Source organism: Grammomys surdaster, unplaced genomic scaffold, assembly GCF_004785775.1.
Source record: "Grammomys surdaster isolate TR1022 unplaced genomic scaffold, NIH_TR_1.0 125940, whole genome shotgun sequence".
NCBI classification, from domain to species: Eukaryota; Metazoa; Chordata; class Mammalia; order Rodentia; family Muridae; genus Grammomys; species Grammomys surdaster.
Window position 1 is genome coordinate 692,520 of NW_021620762.1, and position 13,328 is coordinate 705,847.

The following is a 13,328-nucleotide window of genomic DNA, read 5'->3' on the forward strand; positions in this document are numbered from 1 at the left end:
CCTCTCCCCTCTCCTCCCTTCTCCCCCCCTTTCCCCCTCCCCCCATCCCTCTCCTCTCCCCCCCCCTCTGTGAGTGTGGCTCTCTGTGAGGACCCTTGAGTAAGGAAACTCCACAGTGTCTGTCCATGCTGTCACTGGCCATTTCACTGAGTGTCTTCAGGTTCATCCTGGGCTGCAGTGGCACCGGAACCTTCTTCTTTATAAACCCCTGACCATGTATTAAATTTTAGGAAGGACTTTGAAGGCTTTGACTCAATAGGAAGGAAATGGGATTGGTTCTCCAGAGCTGACAGATTCTGTAAGGGTGTGATGGGAATGTGGCACACTGCTAGCAGCAAGTGTGTCACTAGGTCTCTGACTGTGGTCACACCCCTTCCTGTGTCCACCTTCTCTCCTCCTGGATCTGATTACTATCCTGAAGACTGGAAACAACATCTGGCTTGGTGTGTGGCCTGAAGCATGAGGCTTTGAGTTTTTCATCTTTTGCTCTTACCTGAAAGATACGGAAAGAAGGTTGCATCCTTAGGCCTTCTGAATGGCTCAGTCCTATCACTTGTGAACGGGGAGTTCTAAGTGAGGGAAACAGACTCTCCTAGCCAGTGTAGCCGTGATCAGTAAGAACTTGGTCCTACCTTTGAATCTGCAGTTGCTTGCTTCTATGCCAGCCCCTCTGTCCTTGACCCCTTTCCCATAGTGTCTGACTTAACACAGGGCCTTAGGGCTATCACTTTCCCCTCTATGATGTAAGAGCCATGCTCTACTTCAGAGTGTTCTTTCTGGAAGCCGCCTGTCAGCTTAGTGTTCATGGAGGGGCATATACTGATGAGATAGCTTACCCAGGGTCACACGGATGGTGAGTATGGTTGGTAGGTGATTGTAACCCAACAGCCCTGGCCAGTCCCATAGGTGGGTACAGTGTCCTGTAGACATAGCCCTCATTAACATGCACCCCTAAAGTTGTTCATGGCCTCCAGGTCTTCTCTGGGACTGCTGCACACCCAGGAAGGGAGAGTGTCACCCTGCTTGGAGGCAGTAATAGTGGTAGGTGGGGTGAGTATCTGTGCTGGGTAGGGAGGAGAGGAGGAGAGTGAGGTTGATCTACAGGTGAAGGGGCATGGCTCAGGACACTGAGCAAGCTGGCCTGTCTCCTTTCCGGAGTGTGCTGGATGCAGTGATGGACAGGGGTCGTTCCGTCTTACAGAGAAGTAACAGCTGCTGCGCAGTGGTGTGGCTGCAGACACCCAAGTTCTTTTTAGTAGTTTAAAGTTTTTCAAAGTGTAAGTCACTAGGATTTCTATTTCCTGGGAGACAGTGTGATACAGGCCCCTGGAGGGGACAGACCCTGGCCTTGTTGCTAAGGTCACATTGGACAGGTCCACCAGAGGGCAGACAGTATGGGTTGGTGCCTGGTACTGTGGTGGTGCTGCTGGCCTTCAGGGCTCTTCACACTGTGGGCCCTGTGGGCCTCATAGGAAGTTCCAACAGCAGCTTCTGTATCTGTGTTCTTGGAACGAGGACAGTCAGTGTCCTCTCAGAGTGGGTGCCAGCTCTGTGGAGGTATGAGGAAACTTGGCTTCATCTTACCACCTCTGCAATTCTGGGCTCTGCTAAGTTTACCTGAGGTGAAACAGAGGTGGGGAAAAGGGTGGGAGGAGAGAAAGGAAATATCCATACGCATGTTCACTGTTTAGGAAACTCTGTTCAGGTCCAGGGTAGGAAAAGGTGTCTTAACAGGAGGGCTGTGTTTGGAAATACGGAGGAGCCCTTGGGCCTGGGTGGGGCTCTCCCCACAGTAGCTACACTTTGTATGCTTATCTGTTTCACAGGGAGGAGAAGATGGTCACTCTTAAATCTCTCCCTGTAGTACTGCATTAAATGTAGACCCTCTTATCCACTACGAGACTGGGGCTCTGTGGATATTGGTTAATAATTAAGGTAGGAAAAAGACAAGGCAGGGAGTGTATTTTTAAGCCGGACAGGGTTTTTTGGGGGGTACAAGATGACCTCAAAAAGCAAGAAGGGAATCTGAGTTCCAAAGCATGGCTGGACCCCTCTGATTTCACAGCACGCACTAGGGTTGGGTGAGTGCCATGCATTTGAGCAGTGACTGCTGAATAGAACCTGATGTCACAGGGTTGCATCTGCAATGGGACCTCAGGGCAGCTGCATGGGACAGAGCAGGGACTGCAGGCTTTAGACTGCTGCCTGCCATCCTGTGCACATTTTCTGCTCCTTGGCTTGAAAAGAAGGCACCGACCCTTTAAGACAGTCCTCCTTTGTATGTGCTGGTTGGACCATGTTTCAGCTCTAGGTTTCTGCCTACAGTTAAAATCTGCAAAGCAGCATTTAAATAAATAAATGAAAGCTTCCCTTTTCTGGCTTCTGCATTTACAGCTAGGCACAATGGCTCCCTGTTGTTTGGCCACTTTAATCCCCTTCATTAAATTGGAACCTGGGAAGGGATGGTAGGAGACCACTGCTGGCTGTTCTGGCTGCCTGCTGGCTGGACACCTTACACATTAACCTTAGAGCATGGGTCCCTGCCTTTCGGCATAGGTACTGTACAACAGAAGGGCTCCTCTGACCTGGCTCCATTGTGCTCAGACTCACTAGACAACCTGCTGCCCTGCTCAGTCGCCTTTCTTTTAAAGAAAAGGGGTTTAGCTGCCTCCTGGCACAGAAGCGTGGCTGTAGCACGTGGCAGTGGGGGAGGGGGAGTTGTTTGTTGTTCTGCCATCTGGCCTGTCAGAGAATGTTCTTGTGCAGTTTAACCCTGGCTGTCCACTGGGTTTGATAGCCTTCTGATCTGGTGCCCCCCAGGTCCAGTAGGCCAGGTTACCCAAAGCCAGACTCTTTCTGTCTCTCCTCCTTCCCAGCATGGTTCTGCTATTCATTGTATCTGTGTCATCAGCCCAGGTCCTAGTAACCTTCACACCTCTAGCACCCTGTCAGTCTGTTAGGTTCTTTGGGTTAAATGAATCAACTGTTGAGATTTTTTTTTCCTCTGCCACGAAGGCTTGAACTAAAGGTTTGGTGTTATGTTGGTTGAGTTTCTGTAGAGGAAAGTACTCATTAAAATGTTAGATTTCCCTCATCTTAGAACAAAATTCCAGGAGAATAAAAAGAGATTGAGATTGTTTTGGGGTCTTCTAAATTCTTAATTCTTCTTTGAACCAAAATGGAAGAAGTGTTGATTTCAGGTTATTAAGTATTTCAGAAGTAACTTAGAGATCATATAGTTAGTGTCAGGAGACTGGATCAAAATAAATGACAACAAATGTCATGTTTTTGTGGGGTTTTTTGTTTGTTTTTGTTTTTTGGTTTTTTGGTTTTGTTTGTTTGTTTGTTTGTTTCGAGACAGGGTTTCTCTATATAACCCTGGCTGTTCTGGAACTCACTCTGTAGACCAGGCTGGCCTCGAACTCAGAAATCCGCCTGCCTCTGCCTCCCAAGTGCTGGGATTAAAGGCGTGCGCCACCACCACCCGGCTTGTGTTTTATTTTTAACATCTTTATTATAGCTGCAAACTGGCTAGAAGCCATGTGTGTCTGGCTGCAGGGACACAGAAGCCTTTTCCTTGGAAGCCCTGGGTTAGTGTGTCAGACATGTGACATATGAATGTGCATGGTAGCCATCACCCCATTCCTAGACCTGCTCCCCAAGGCAGCAGCAGCTGTGAGCTCCTCAGTGTTGGTGCCTGGGTATTCAGTGGCTGGTTACTGTGTCAGAGCCGGGAATGAACCGCTGGCTCCTCTGTGATGGGCAGACTTCAGCTTGCCTGCTTTGAGTGATTCGCTATGCTTTTTAGTTCTTTCGTTTTTTACTTTTGCAAGTCCTGTGAGTGTGTCTACACTGTGGACTTCTCCTCCCTCATCTGCTCTTGGGCTCTTGCTTCCTTTGTCCTCCTGCCTCTGCAGTGGGGACCCTGCCTGTCGAGTGACCCCATCCTGACACACCTGTTTCATCCTTCATGGTACCATTGTCACCCATGATAACTGTTGTTCACCCTTGGTGAACATTTTATGCCTGCAAGCAGGCTGGTTCTGAAAGCCAACAAGCAGCAAGTGGTTCAGGACAGGACTGCAAACACTGTGTGAGCTGCTCAGTGCACTGCACCCAGGCCTCTCACTCACTGCCTCCCAGCGGTCCTTTGCAATGAGATGCATTTGTTTGTTTGTTTCTTCATTTTGCAAGAACTTTCCATTTTGTTAAGAGAAGGTGAAGTGGTGCCTTCCCGTTCTCACAGTTCCCAGTGTCCCCAAGACAGTCTTGGTGTATGGCCCTTGCTGGCCTCAAGCTCAGGCTGCCCTGCCTCAGCCTCAAGAGTGTTGGGATTGTAGTGTGTTGCATGCTCCTGTTCTTTTACTTTCAGTCTTTTGTTCTTTGGGGTACCCGTCCTACAGTCCACAGCTCGCGTGCCAACCTGTCCCACATGCTTTCTGCCCCGCCCCAGCCGAGTTGTTTGCCATCCTCATGCTCCTGAGTTGACCCTGTCCCTTGTCCTCCAGTGTGCTCCTCTTGACGTTAGTTTAAAACATGTCGCCAGGAGGCTGGCTCTCTGCTATTTGTCCGTCTGACGGCTCTGACTTGTCCTCTACTTGGCTGAGGTCATTTTCATTTAGAATCTTGAAGACCGTCAGTCCTCACCGGAGAGTGTGGCTGTCTTCAGCTGCAGGCTGATGAACCCACCCCCCCACACCCCCTCCCACCCCCGTTTTGTAGAGATCTTTGCTTCTGTTGACTTCTCTGTAGGATTATAAACTTTACTGTGCGGTGGGCTGATGGCTGCTTACCTTCAGGTCTCTGCCTGGTGCTCATTTTGTCCTCTAGTCCTCTGTGTTTATTTTACATGTATGTGTGTTTAGCCTACATATATGTCAGTGTACCACATGCATAGTTAACAAAAGGTTGTAATCCAGCTTGTGGGTGCTGAGAAGCAAACCGGGGTCCTCTGGAAGGTCAGTCAGTGTTCTTCACCTCCGAGACATCACTCCAGCCCTAGTCCTTTCTTGACATTTTTATTTAGATAGGAGGATTGAAGGGGTGGAGGTTAATTTCCAAGAGTATGATTTTTTTCCCTGTAATCCCTTCCCCACCCCCTTTTGAGGGTCTGAGTCTTCTGAAGAACAGTTTTTCTTTGCTCGCTAATGTCTGTTTGCTGCAGGGTTGGTTGGTTGGTTGGTTGGTTTGCTCAGGTCTTACTCTTCTGCTGTGTCAGTGAACAGGGGAAGCTTGAGGGGTTAGGCGGGAGGCACTGGGCAGGTTGGTCTTAAGGCCTAAGGGGAGCTGGCAGGACATTCCCGTGGGTTCCCATCCCGCCTGCGTCAGCTCCTCACTAGGTAGTGTGCTCTCCAGCGCTGGTCCACTCTTGTTTCCTTGCTTGGGGATAAGTATATGTTCTAGTTCTTCAGCACGCAGAGCCCAGTGGCTAGGTTGCAGAGATCTGATGGCTCCCAAGACTCCCAGGAAGGCCTGTGCTCTCCGGTCAACTTCTCCTTCCCACTTTCTCTATCCCCGAGACTTATCCTGGCTACTAAAGGCCTACAGGAGTCTAGGTTTGTTTACTTTTAGAGTGTCCTCCTTATTTTTAAAGTAGCATCTTGTAGGAAGACAATGAGAAGTACAATTTGAATTTGAAATGCTGATAATGGGTTCTGACCATCACATGCAAATGAAGGGTGGGTTCAGGAGGCAACTTTAAGTGGTATAAGTTAGCAGTCTGGAGACAAGGTTGTTTGTTTACTTTTCCATTAGCTTTGTAGTAAGGATCTGGAGTTTTGTCTTGCTTCTGCTCTGCTCAAATGGATTCATTGATGATCTGATTAACCAGCTCTGTAAGAAACAGATCAAATTTGGTATCCTCAGCTATTTTTAAAGTGAATGTCTGCCTCCAAGTCTCAAAGCCATGCCATGTCAAGATGAGTATGTTTTCTGGATCCTCAGTGTATGTCCATCTGTGCTGTAAACAGAGGCACATTCCTCCTCTGTGGGGTCAGCTAAGTGTCCTCCTTACCACATCATTCCAGTGTCCCACCAGTGTGAGGTGTGAGTGCCACCAAGGTGCTGGGCATCAAACCTCACGAGCGCACCTTGACTCAAGAACAGAAGGAAGCTGTCTGTCTGTCCATGTTGAGGATGTTACTGCCCTAAACAGTTCTGTGCACTGAGGGACAGGAGCCAACACTTTGCCCACTAACACCAGGCACATGAGGCACCTCATTTACAACCATTACCCACCAGCATCTGCAGCCAAACTACCAAATGGGAAATTCCAGAAACAATTGCTAAGCCTTCACTTACATGCCATTCTGAGGAACAGGATTAATTTTGTCCTGCTTTACCCTTCCCTGTCTGTGACCAACAGTTAGCTGACAAAATCGTAACTCGATGTTTTGGTTTGGTTTGGTTTGGTTTTTGCTGCTGTTCCTCAGACTGCCAAAGGTTTAGCTTTGGTGTAGCATTGTGCCTGGGCCAGACAGAAAAGTCATCTAATGTGGATGTGCACATAGAGAGAGCTATTCTATCTGTGGGTCTAGAAGTCTGCTGGGTTTCTTGGAATGTGTCCACTAAGGGACACTTCCTCCTCAGATCACTCATGGCATTGAACAGCATGTAGCTGAATGGATAATGTAGTGTGTCTGGAGTGGTAGGGACTTGAGGGGAAATCTGCATGGGGTGGGGACTGGAGTCATGGGGACAGGGACACTTTGCTAATTCTAGTGTTTGTTACTTGTGTGTCCACCTGCTTCTGATAGAGTGCTCAAATCAGAAGACAGTCGTGCCAGCCTGTGGCAGTGTTCATGATGAGTGTGCTTTGATGCTGGGAGATAACCATGAACATTCAAATCAGGTTGAAAAGAGTCTCATAATCCTAGCTCTTAGACTTAAATGCTGTTTTCAGTTGCTGTGTGTCTTTCTAGATTTTCTTCTCTGTATGCAAGGAATTCTCACCTATTTTTCTCCAGAATGGCACAAAAGCACTCAAAGGTGGCTTTGTAGTTCACTGGAGACAGCTTGCGAGGATGTAGTTCCACTTTGACTAGCTGGAAGGCAGGAGAATGGTGGGGCGATAGTGGCTAGGCCTGTCACCCTCCTCATCCGTGGCGGCTCACCTGGCAGCATCTCCCTCCTGGTCTCTGTTTATGACTGTTCTTGCTCAGCAGGTCTAAGAGCTGCAGGTCCTGCTTCTCTTCAGAACCCTGCCTGAGTGATTCCCGGCAGTCCATCATTTCCAGGTTGCCTTCTGGCTTCTTTTGGTCACACTTTACCTGTGAGTCTTTGGGATTTTGTTATTTTGTGGGAGGAGTGCTTTTGTGACATTTCTATCTTTGCAGTCCCCAGTGACCTGACTGCAGAAGAGCGTCAAGAACTGGAAAACATCCGTCGGAGGAAGCAGGAGCTGCTGGCTGACATCCAGGTTGGAGGGCTTGGGAAGCTGACTGACAGGAATGCTTGCGTTGTGGCTGAGTGCATGTGTCACAGGGTGTGCTTACAGCTGCTGCTTGCCACTGCTCTGACCAAAGTATAGGGATTAGTGGGGACTTTTGGTTTCCCAGAAAGTAGAGCCTCAGAACAGCTCTCCCTACTTCCATTTATCAGAGCTAAAGGGACTCTGAGCTAAGTTTTCCTAGAAGACACACCACAGAATGCAGCCTCTAGGTTGCTGGTACCTCCTGTAAGTCCCGACTCTTATTACCTACTAGCTGTGCGGTGGGATAGTAGAAGGTAGAGGCATGGGCTCTAGTTTGTTTGTTTTGTTTTTTAACTTCTGTTCTTCTGGTCATGGGATGGAACAATAGCATCTTCACAACTTCCTGTGAGGCCAAATGCACTGGTGTTTACAGGGCATGTCCCTATCTTTCCAAGTTTCTTTTCATAACTGCAGGCTCTCTTGGAAAGAAGGAGCCAGGCAGTAGGTTATTCTCACTTTGAACAGTTGGATGTTGCTCTTCTAAAACCCTGTGTAAGTTTCAAGGCTGCAAAAAGCATGACCCACAGGACAGTGAAAGGACACTGGCGAGTTGGAACTATTCCAGTGGTTTTCCCTGACTCTCTGGTAACTGCTAGGAACGTGGAGAAACTTTAACCCTGTCTTCTGAATGGACACAGACACACCCTTCCAAGACTGAGTGAAGGAGAAGGCAGTGGCTGGGAGAGTGAATGTCAGCAGATTTAGTGGGGCATTCCCTTGTCCAGTTAGAACAGTGTGAGGCCACGGTATAGGCCCAACACAGCCCCTGGTGGCCCAGACAACCAGACCACCATGTATGTGGGTGCCTGTTAGATATGTCACACTGTCACACCTCTGTTCTGAAGGAATATATAAAGACTATGTTCTGCCTGCATTCAAGAAGAAGGCACCAGACCTCATTGTAGATGGTATAAGCCACCATGTAGTGGTAGGGAATTGAACTCAGGACCTCTGAAAGACCAGCTAGTTCTCTTAACCTCTGAGCCATCTCTCCAGGCCCCATGACTACACCTTTTTAACACAGTGCATGTACCTAAAAATAACTTCTTCCCTAGCCTAGCAACTGTGGGTCAAGTAGCTACCTCCCACCTTGGAGGCTCACTGTGTGTGTGTGGGGGGGCTAGTAGATGGTGTTGAGTAAACACACTCTTCTAGTTGACCTGGGAGGTTTGTGCCTGTTTTGTTGTTCTATTCTCCTCTGTTCTGGTGTTGAGGGGAGGAAGTTGTGTGAAGGGCTTTGGAAGTATTGCTCTTGTCTGCAGCTCTCCTGGTAACTCCTTCTGTTTACAGAGGCTAAAGGAAGAGATAGCAGAAGTTGCTAATGAGATTGAAAGCCTGGGATCCACAGAGGAAAGGTGAGTATGTCTTGTTCGGCTCTGGCTCCCAGTGCACCCCCCTTCTCCAGACGCCCTGGCACATTCAAGCAGAAAGTAGGCTTTCTGCCTTATAGTCCTAGCAGGCACACAGATGCTTTCCTGTCCTGCCTCTGAGCCCTCACTGCAAGGAGATGAACATAGGAAACTTTTTTTTTGAGACATAGTCTTTCTACATATCTCTGGCTATCCTGGAACTCACTGTGTAGACCAGGCTGACCTTGAGCATAGAGATCCGCCTGCCTCTGCCTCCCAAGTGCTGGGATTAAAGTGTGCACCACCATGCTGAGCCATAGGAATCCTTTCATATATACAAAACTGAGTCAGAAGGTTCAAAGGCACCGGAAAATCTTAAGTCAGTGATTCTCAGCCTTTGGGCCATGACCTCTTTGGGGGTCAAAAGACTCTTTCACAGTGGTCACATATCAGATATCCTACAAACCAGATATTTACGATTCATAACAGTAGCAAAATCACAGTTATGAAGTAGCAACAAAACAATTTTACGGCTGGGGGTCATGGCAACCTGAGGAACTGCATTGAAGGGCCTCAGCATTAAGAAAGTTGAGGCCCACTGGCCCAAGTGCCCACAAGTCCTTGTGGGGATTACTGTATTCTCTATGCTGGCCTCTCTGTATACATTTGTTAAGTTTCTGTTTTACTCTTGTTCAGTGGAAAAGCTTAGTGAGTGCTGCTAATATGGCTTCCCAAGGCTGGTGTGCCTATCTGTGTCTGCTGTAATGTCAAGTTCATTCGCACCTCTTTATGCTTGAGGGAGAGGAGTGTGGAAACCATTACAGTGTAAAAAGATAAGACGCCAGTGACTTTGGATGGAATTCCCAGGCCTTTTCTAACTGTCTCCCCCCATAACTGATCTGCTTTCAGTTCCCTCTGTGTCTGTGTTTATCTAAGCCTAAGCCTCCCTGTCTGGCTTTATAAGGCCCTTTGATTTGTTATTTTAAACTTGTATGGGCAGTGCCATTAGGGACGAAGGGCTACATCCTCCACAGAGAGCGGCCAGTCAGACACGGCCAGCCTTTGGTAGTCATTTAGAGTTACAGCTTTCTCATTTTCTATTACATTGTCTTTTAGACTTTAAAATTTTTACATATATGAGTGCTTTGTCTACAAGTGTGTCTGTGCACTACATGTGTGCTTGGTGCCCATGCAAGTGTGTCTGTGCACTACATGCGTACCTGGTGCCCATGGAAGTTAAAAGAGCACATCAGATCCTTTGGAACTAATTATGGATGGTGTGAGCCACCGTGTGGGTGTTGGGAGTTGCACCTGGTCCTCTGGTGTTCTTAACTGCTGAGCCATCTCTGCAGTTCCTTACCTTCTATGGAAATCAGTAGAGTTCATCTAGATTTAAAACTTCTGCTCTTAGAAAAGATAATAGGCCAGGTGTGGTTGTGCACATCTTTACTTCCAGCACTTGGAAGACAGAAGCTGGTGGATCTCTGTGAGTTCAAGGCCAGCCTGGTCTACATAGAGAGTTCCAGGACAGCCAGGGCTACATAGCCATACTACATCTCAAACAACAACAACCCATAATAAAATAAAGCAAACAAATCCAGGCTAAGGATATGATTCAGTAGAGGGCTTCCTGGCATATGTGAGGCCCCAGAATCAGCAGCCCCAGCAGCAGCAGCCCTCCCACCATGACAAGTAGGTAACTGCTAAATGAATAGGCACGTTACAGAGTGCATGTCACAGAGTAGGAGAAGATAGTTGTAGTGCCTGTGTGTGAGAAAGACCTTGTCCAGAATGGACTGCATGCGCTGCAGTAATGTGGAGACAGCTCACATAGGTGGACAGAAATGCTGAGCAGATCATTCATCCGAAGACAGGATATTAAGAGACGTATGCACGAAAGAGGCTTAGCACTATTCGCTATGAGTATGTGCAATGTAAACCTAGTGTGCAGTGCAGCCCACACACCCAGGCTAGAATCAAAGGCTGCTGGGACCTAGTGTTGGTAAGTACTAACCAGAGTAATGTGTCAGTGTGCAAGAAAACACTTGTTAGTTTCTTAAGACATTAAATATGTGTCCAATGCAGATAACCAGCACACAGGCATTTACTCAGGAGAATGGAAATAAGTCCACAAAAACCTTTACCAAGGGTATTTACAGCATTCACATTAAAGTCAACTGATCTAAAACTTGCACAACTGTCCACCAATAAGTGAATGGTAAGGAGGCTGGACCAATGGACCATTATTTGGTAGTGTCAGAGGAGCACACTGAGCCAGTGCAGCAGCACGTGCAGACCCTACACAGACTAGAGAAGATCACAGGGACATACTACATGCTTCTGTCATGAAACTCTGAGATATATCATCAGAGACAGCAGTGTCTGCTGACAGGTTTCAGACAGAGACCTAACCAGAACCTAGCAGGAAGATAGGACCAGGCCTCATCTAGAGTGGTGGTTGCCTAGAGCGTGCCTACATGTCAGAGCTGGGATTGGGACACTTAGGATGTGAACATCACACTGAATGAAGATTATCCCTGGATTAAAATGCAAATTGTTGCTTCTTTCCTAGTTCTAGGTAGATTTTTAATTTTAATAATTACATTTGTTTATTTATTTATTTATTTATTTATTTGAAGTAGGCACACATACCACAGCACACATGTGGAAGTCAGAAGACAACTTTCTGGAGCTAGTTCTATCCTACTATGTGGGTCCATTGTCAGCTTGGCTACAAGTCGCTTTCCAAGTTGAGCCATCTCACTATCCAGGAATATATGTTTATTCCGGTAAATTGATAAAAGATGGAAAAGCATGAAAAAACCCCAGATTTTCCAAAATCCACAATCCAGAGAGAACCATGATTAATGTCAGAGTGTACTTCCTTTCTGTGTCTTTTCATGCCTGCATACATACTTGGAATTCAGGGTATTGTTTGCTTAGTGTCCTGTGCATTATCATGGTCCCAGTGGACTGAAGAGTCCATGAGTGTCAGCAGCCAGGCACTGAGAACACTCAGCTGGCAAATTTAAGAAAAAGAACTCTCTGGTTTCCAGGACTTAGTTCTTGCCGTGGAGTCCTGATCTGCCCATCCTGAGCTAGAGAATCAGGACTGGACTGGAGAAGCCCTATCTGAGTAGAAACGAATACCTACTGTGGTTTTTGACTAAATAAGCAACACCGTCATCTGATGAAACTTAAAACATGGATTACCCCCTTAAAGATAACATGTAAGGGCTGACAAGAAGCTCAGCATGGAAAGGAGCCTGCCTGGCAAGCCTGTTATCAGAGTTCAATCTCTGGAACCTGAGCAAAGGTGGAAATAGAGAACGGACTCTACAAAGCTGTCTTTTGACCTCCACACCAAATTTGTAGGTATATACACACAATACCAATAAACAAAAATTTGCCAGGAGATGGTGGCACACACTTTTAATTCCAGCACTTGAGAGGCAGAGACAGGTGGATCTCTGTGAAATTAAGGCCAGCCTGATCTAAAGAGTGAGTTCTAGGACAGCCAGGGCTATATAGAGAGACCCTGGCTTGAAAAACAAACAAACAAACAAACATACATATATATATATATATATGTATAAGTATATGTATATATGTATATATATACATATATATGTCATACATACATACATACATACATAAGTATTTGAAAAAGGGAACATAAAGAAAAAAGATCAACTTTTGTCAGTGTTTCTGGTGCTTCTGAGCACAAAAGCATACATTAGTTACTTATGGCTTAATCTCTGGAGTTTAAACTGGTATTCGAGAATTGAAGATTCTGACAGGTGAGCTGTTCTGTGAATTCTGAGCTTCTGTGTAGTCAAGATTTACTCATTCTGGCTTTCCCATAGGTGAGTGGTCATGTGTGTAGTAATCAAAGGCCTGATCCAGCATTCTGTAACAACCCCAAACATTGTGGAAGAAGCAAAGACAGCGTAGTACTATGGGACTTAAAGCTTCCTCAAGGTGACCCAGATGGCACAGCTGGTGTGCAAGGGAGACTGTGTCGAAGTTGGGACAGGAGCTGACCCACACACACTGTACGATGACTATCCCAGCAGTCATAGACAGAATGCTGGACAGGTAGAAAAGGAGCTGACTCATGGAGACCTAGGAACTTTAGCCAGCCACATCCTTTGAGTATGCCTGGCAGTCATAAGCTACAACACTGGATGGCTTGGGGTAGGAGCTGCTTCATGAAAACCAGTGAAGTTAGCCAGCTACCCCTATGAGCACCCAGGATCTTCAGAAGCAGTGATTACAGCTGACAGAGATCTGGAAGTGCACTATTGAAGTCTGGGTTCTGGGTTCTGGGCTTGCCAGAGGCTTCAGTAAGGAACTAAACCAAGGCAAAAGACGCTGACAGCCCTTGTGGGTTGTTATGTGCCTTGCACATTCTTATAGGAAATCGCCTTGCAGCTTTTTGTTTGGTTGGTTTTTGGTTTTTGATTTCTTTTCAAGACAGGGTTTCTCTGTGTAGCCCTGGCTGTCCT

At 47.0% G+C, this 13,328-nt stretch overlaps 1 protein-coding gene across 5 annotated transcripts in view; it reads left to right on the plus strand.

Moving 5' to 3' along the window:
- Cyth1 (cytohesin 1) overlaps positions 1–13,328 on the plus strand; it is an 84,546-nt gene that overhangs the window by 47,164 nt on the left and 24,054 nt on the right. For all 5 annotated transcript variants that reach the window (XM_028752735.1, XM_028752738.1, XM_028752734.1 and 2 more), the window contains exons 2-3: positions 7,335–7,417; positions 8,762–8,826. In XM_028752735.1, the coding sequence (XP_028608568.1) occupies positions 7,335–7,417; positions 8,762–8,826 (148 nt within the window). The remainder of the gene's footprint in view (positions 1–7,334; positions 7,418–8,761; positions 8,827–13,328) is intronic.